Source organism: Diabrotica undecimpunctata, chromosome 7 (assembly GCF_040954645.1).
Source record: "Diabrotica undecimpunctata isolate CICGRU chromosome 7, icDiaUnde3, whole genome shotgun sequence".
NCBI classification, from domain to species: domain Eukaryota; kingdom Metazoa; phylum Arthropoda; class Insecta; order Coleoptera; family Chrysomelidae; genus Diabrotica; species Diabrotica undecimpunctata.
Window position 1 is genome coordinate 115491439 of NC_092809.1, and position 6489 is coordinate 115497927.

The following is a 6489-nucleotide window of genomic DNA, read 5'->3' on the forward strand; positions in this document are numbered from 1 at the left end:
ATTATTTTTGTAGACGTATATCTGTTTTGGTAATAACATAATTTATCATTAGATTTTTGTCCACGGGTATATTTGTATTCGTCTTTGCTGTCTAAAAATGGGTTGTTTATTCTAAATTAGTTATTTGTGCAAAAGTTTATCATCATTTATCAATTTTTATTTTTATCTTTAACATTCTCGTTATATTTTTTCTTAATTCCGGGTAATATTTGGTTGTCTATTCGAGCGTTAAAATCCCCAGGTATTATCATCCTACCTCTGACTTGATTCACCACTTATTGCAATTAGTAAATTATCTCTCTTGTTGTTTCAAGCGTGTTATTCTCTGGGCCGTATACTCCAATGATGTTCAGGTCTTCCTTTTCCATTCTTATCCATGCTGTTACAATCCTTTCTGATATGTGCTAACATTCCTTGATGTGATTCTGGTCCCTTGGGTGTATTACTAAGGCAACAGCTTTTTTGGCCTTATTTTCTTATGCTACTCCACCGTAGAATAATATGTATTTAACTAATTTTGATTGTCATTTTCCTTTTGTTTTTTGTTGCCTATACTAATTAATTTGTAAGTTAAAATAATTTTGCAAAATCTTGATGTTAAATTTTATATCTTTCATTTATACACGGCATCTTTGATAGAGATATGTTATACCACGAGTAGAATAGTAAAGAAATATTTAAATGTATACCATAATCGCATACTATAATAAGATCCACAAAAGTACATTTATTAATAGTAAAATTAAGCTAACAACTCTTAATTTTATTTTATATTTAGCTGTTCAGTAAACAGAAAATTTTCTTTTCGACTTTAAAAATACTTCAAAAAACACATCAATAATATTTGAATTAAAGAGAGTTGCAAAATTTTTATCAAAGAAAATTTAAATATAAAAAATTATCCGAGACAAATTTTCTCAAATTAAATCCATTATTGATTCTATACTAGTGATTATTTTTTTGTCGTATCTATTGGAAACAGACTTAGTGAATGCATTATTTGACTCCGGAAAATAAAAAACACGTTTATTGATGGTATTGTGAGCTCATATGAAGTAGTAAAAGGTTTATGTAACAGTGTACTCAGACATTTTATGAATTAGCTTATAACAATCAAATGTGTACTTAAATCTTTTATCGGACGGTAATTTTACACTAGGAGCCAGGAAAAGGGGTTGAGTATACACTTTTATGTCTCTTCGGTATTTTAACGTTTTTTTTTTTTGTTTTTTAGATGAAGATTTTAGGTGCGTAGATTCGATTTTTCGAGGGTATTAGGCTAAAAACACGTTAGATAATTTGTTATTAACAATTTAATTGTTTAAATAATTGTATCTTCTAAACTATTTAAGATATTTAATTTTATTAAAATAAAAATTGTTTCTTTTGAAAAAATTAACAAAATGACGTTTAATTAACTGTGATTCGATTGAGAGAACCGGACTTTTGTGAAATTGTGTGAAAAATAGTTGCAAAATAGGTATTACATGGGGCTTTTTCAAGTATAACTCAGCTTTTATACGTGTGATTAACTTTAAAAAACATTAAAAATTTCACTAAAAAGTTGCGAAATAATTTCTTTATAAGCGATTTTTAAACAAATCATAAACTTTGCAAGTCTGCCTAATGGAATTTATAGACCACCTAAAAATAAAAATTTTAAGCTTTGGTTAATATTTCTATGTTAATTCTCAATAAAGATGCGCTCTGAGGCATGAGGCCAGCTCGCTGCGAATAAAAACCAATATATACGTAAAATCCATGTAGATTCAGACATGCCTATTACTTTATAGTTATAAATTAAAAAGTTATAACAGTTTATACTTAAAATTTTCGTTAAAAAAAAAGGTAAATTAATTTGTTTATAAAAAGAGTTTAAAAAAAATTAGCCGTAAACGTGGACAGTTTGGTTAATAGATGTTATAGAACAATTATTCAAAACGAAAATTTTAAGCTTTCGTAAATGGGTCTATGTTAATTTTTTGCTGAAATATTGAAAATTGATTTACGCGCGGTTTACGTGGTCCCGTGTTCGCTGTGACACTGTTCCTAAGACGGCGTTATTAAAAATTTCATATTATCTTGATCAAAAATTAACATAGAGACATTTAGCAAAGCTTAAAATTTCTTTTCTCTCTTAAGTATTTCTTTAACTTTTATTAGCCAGATTTTTAAAGATTATAGCTTAATTTTGTTTCAATATCTTAAACAAATTAATTCACAACTTTTTAGGTAAACTCTTAATTTTTAATTGTTGTGTGTGTGTGTGTTTGTGCATTATTGGCTTTGGAGTCTCTGTCCATTCGCCATCTTACCTTTATGGGATTATTTTGTATTATTTTTAATTGTTATAACTTTATTATTTATAAAGAAGAAAGTAATTTTGTAAACTTTTTTTAAAGCTGAAACAATTACTTTTAAACTGAGAAGTTTTGAAATTTAATCCCACATATGAAAGCTGAGTTATACTTGGAAAAGCCCCATCGAATGCATATTTTGCAATTGCTTTTCCCAAAATTTGTTATAACTCCGGTTCTAACAATCAAAACAGAGTTTACCAAACTTTGTTAAACAATTTTTTTTTAGTTTTTTAAAAGGAATAATTTTTATTTTGGTAAAATTAAATATCTCTAATTGTTAAGGTCTTAACATACCACCAATAATCCGTCATTATTTTGTTACAATTATTGATAAAACACGAAAATATATTATACTTATTTTCGATATATCTCAACTCAAATAAAACGAGTTTTTTGTCTCGTCCGCTTTCCGTTAAAACAGGTTGCTTATTTTGGTATTCAAACACACTTCAATATTATTTTACCGCCAATTCTCCTCTTGTCAATATAAAAAATTATTATTTTTACGACCACGACTGGTCAAGTTTTCTATCTACCTAGAACTGGGACAATAATATTTATTTGTTCTCAGAACTCGTAAAAGGGCCATAAATCTTTTAGTTTTATTGTTTTTATTAATATGCAGTTTCTTCATAAATATATAGAAACAGTAGCTTATTAGAACCCACCATTGGGGCATTTTTAGACTTCGTTACCGATGCTTTTGCCGGACAATAGCTACACTCCAGAGTCCTCTTTCAGACTTCACCACCGGTCCTATGCCGGACAGTTCACATTCAAGACTTCGTGCTCAATCCTCAAGAAGAATAATTTTCACTCGTACCAGACAGTAAATAAATTTTAAGTTTTTTGCAAAAATACCCCCGCTCTACGTAAACCTTCGTACACATAGCAGCAAAATAAATAGTTTAGTGTTGGTTCAATAATTTTGTAAAAAACAATCTTATGTAGCTGAATCGAAACATAAAATGAAGTGCCCTTAAATTTAATAAGCATTATTATTACCAGGTTGACTTAGAACATTGTTTTGAGGACAGATTATTTAATCCTAGTCTACATACTTAGCCAGTTCCAACGTCTAGCCCGCTACTTGTATTGTAGAAAGGAGAGAATTCACAAAAATAATAGTTGAAGAGATAATAGCATTTAAAAAATTAAATTTTTAAATTATATGACGGATTTTCAGTCTGGTACCCTCAAAAAGACATAAGCGTGTGTTCGTAACCACTCTGGCTATTTAATTTATATTAATTTTAAGAGCAGTTAAAATGTCTTAGCAATATTATCTCAAATAGACACTTTAAACGCCAAAAAATTATTTAAAAAAAAATGTCAGATATTTTCTTCACGTACTTTAACGCATATATCATTCATACGCAATTTTAAATTAACATTTTCAATTACATGAGATAATTATATCCTACAGAAACTTGAATGTTCAATAGAGAATTGATGAAACCAAAGAATGTGCTACTTGGTAGGATAAGAATCGGCGATCGAGAAGATAAAGGAAACGTAAAATTGGAAATACACGACAAAAAAATAGATAACAGCTGATAAAAAAAATAGAAAAATATGAAGAAGTCAATGAAAAGTGAACATGAGATTGAGCAAGTGGAATAAAATATAGAAGAAGAAAATAAACAAAAAATGTATGAGTACATACTTCTTCCTCTTCTTCTGGTGATATTATATTACATATCGTAGATCAAATAAATTAAATTTATAGTTACAAAAATAGTAGATATTCATCAGAAACTGATCGTTGAAGATAAACTACAATACTTTTCGCATAATCTTCTTTTGACTCGTTGATACTTTTGCACAGCAGATTCAACATAATGTGTTCATTAATTATTCTATCCTTAGCAGCAAAGTTCTGTTTCCAATGTTGTATAAAATTATCAACAAATAATTGTTGATTTACATTATTTTGACATTTCGTAAAATTGTAACATAATAAACAAATATTTCCTTTGCTCAGTTTGGCAAGCATTTAAAATGTCATTTTATAATTTATTTTAGTGTCATCTTCTCGATAATCTAAACAATACAAGCCGAAGGAGTTTTTATATTCCTACTAGGAATATAAATATGTAAGTCCTGTCACTAAGTAAAAAAAAACTAGGAAAATCTTATGGAAGCTATTAAATCCTGCTTTTATAATCACTCTATTTTTTAACTAACATTAACCTACCCCAACAAAAGAGCCAAAATCCTAATTGTAACAATTATTACTTACCAGTTTTACTTTCTTCCGCAGAAAATCCGAAAGAGATTGTCGCAATCAGGACGGTGATTATCGGAAGCAGCCTCCACATGTTCACGAACACTTTCTTCGGACCGAAAACAATTAAAATAATATCCAAAGAACACGTTACAAGACACGGTGCAGACTGACGGAAACGCGGCCACTTTCTACCATTCAACCACGAGGTATACCGCGATATATACTGATACGAGTGCAGTTCACGTTGTTGAGTCAGTGGTGTCGCCACCCATGAACAACGAAAAGTTGGTAGACCAGCGTCGGGGTTAAGTAGTAAATATAGTAAATAGTAAATGGTATATTACAAGATATGTTATATGATGCGTTAAGACATTACTGCACTGTCAAATTTTCATACAAAATATAAATTCATTATACTCTCGATCGTCGAAAGCTTCATAATCATTTTTCCCTCTTTTATTTACCTAACACCTTGGACATTTTTTATATCTCATAGCTAAACCAACAATTTTAGTTTAGCTTAATATTCTAACAATAAAAATAACACAAATAAGTACCTTCTTCTTCTTCTTCTTCGTGCGACTAGGATTACTCTTGTTTGTCTGCCTCTTATTCTGTTTCAGTCGTTGTTGACTGTAAATTATCTTTCCACCATTTTGGCGGCCTTCCAACGGGTCTTCTGCTATACGGCTTGTTGTTTTTACAGATGTTCGCTAATAGATCTGGTCCCATTCGGTTTACATGTTCGTTCCAGTTTTTTTTTTTTTTCTTGTTTTTATCTACCTGTTAATATTTTGAATTTTGCATTGTTGGCGTATACTTCTGTTGGTTTGTCAGTCTCTTAATGATATGCCCGCTACTGATCTTAATACTTTCATTTCGATATTGTTGATTTGTTGTTTCGTCTTTCTTGTATCGGTCCTTGTCCCCGTTGCATATGTTAGAATTGGTCGTACTGTTGTCTTGTATACTTTTTTATTTACTTTCCGTGGTGAGATATTTGTTTCTCCATATGGTTTCTCGGAGGCAACCACTTACTCTTTCCGCTTTTAATAGTTGCCTTGTGGTCTCTCTTCTTATATCCCTGTCACTAGTGATCTCTACTCCTAGGTAATTGAATTTCATTACTTGTTCTACAATTTTGCCGTCTATTTCTAGTTTGTATCTACGCGGCTCTTTACTGATCACTATACATTTAGTTTTTTCTACTGATATTCTCATATTAAGTTTGTTTGCTGTGATATTGAAGGTGTGGAGCTGCCTTTGTAGGTCATCTTCATTATCAGCAATTAGTACTGCATCATCGGCATAGCATAGTATCGTGATTTTATGCGCTGCCATGTGGTATCCGTGTCGTTTTCCTACTTCGTGAATTATTTGATTCATCACCATATTGAATAACAATGGGCTGAGCGAGTCTCCTTGGCGAATTCCTCCTTTTAGTTCTATGCATTCAGCTTGTATTAAATTTAAGATGTCATTTCGCTTCATCCTGTCAAAAGCACATTTTAAATCTACAAAGCACATGTATGCTGGTTTTCCATATTCAATAAACTTCTCTATTATTTGGGTGATAATAAAAATTGCGTCTATTGTGCTGCGGTTCTTCCGGAAGCCTTGCTGTTCATCTGCCATGTTCACTTTTTCCTCTATTTTATCTTTTATGACTTCCCTTAACAATTTTATTGTGCTATTCATCAGACTAATGCCTTTATAATTTTCAGGATTTCTCGAGTCTCCCTTTTTAAGTATCGGTTGAAGGAAACTTTCCTTCCATTCCGCTGGTACTACTGCGGCATTTATTATATCGACGAATAATTTTAGGAGCCATTTGCGTAGTGTTGTTCCTCCATATTTTAGCAATTCATTGTTTATCTTATTAGGACCAGGTGCTTTTCT

At 30.7% G+C, this 6489-nt stretch overlaps 1 protein-coding gene across 1 annotated transcript in view; it reads right to left on the minus strand.

The window, feature by feature from the left end:
• LOC140445732 (uncharacterized) overlaps window positions 1–4943 on the minus strand; it is a 124447-nt gene extending 119504 nt beyond the window's left edge. The window contains exon 1 of the mRNA XM_072538028.1: window positions 4603–4943. Within this exon, the coding sequence (XP_072394129.1) occupies window positions 4603–4681 (79 nt within the window). The 5' untranslated portion in view covers window positions 4682–4943. The remainder of the gene's footprint in view (window positions 1–4602) is intronic.
• Window positions 4944–6489: the final 1546 nt, after the last annotated feature.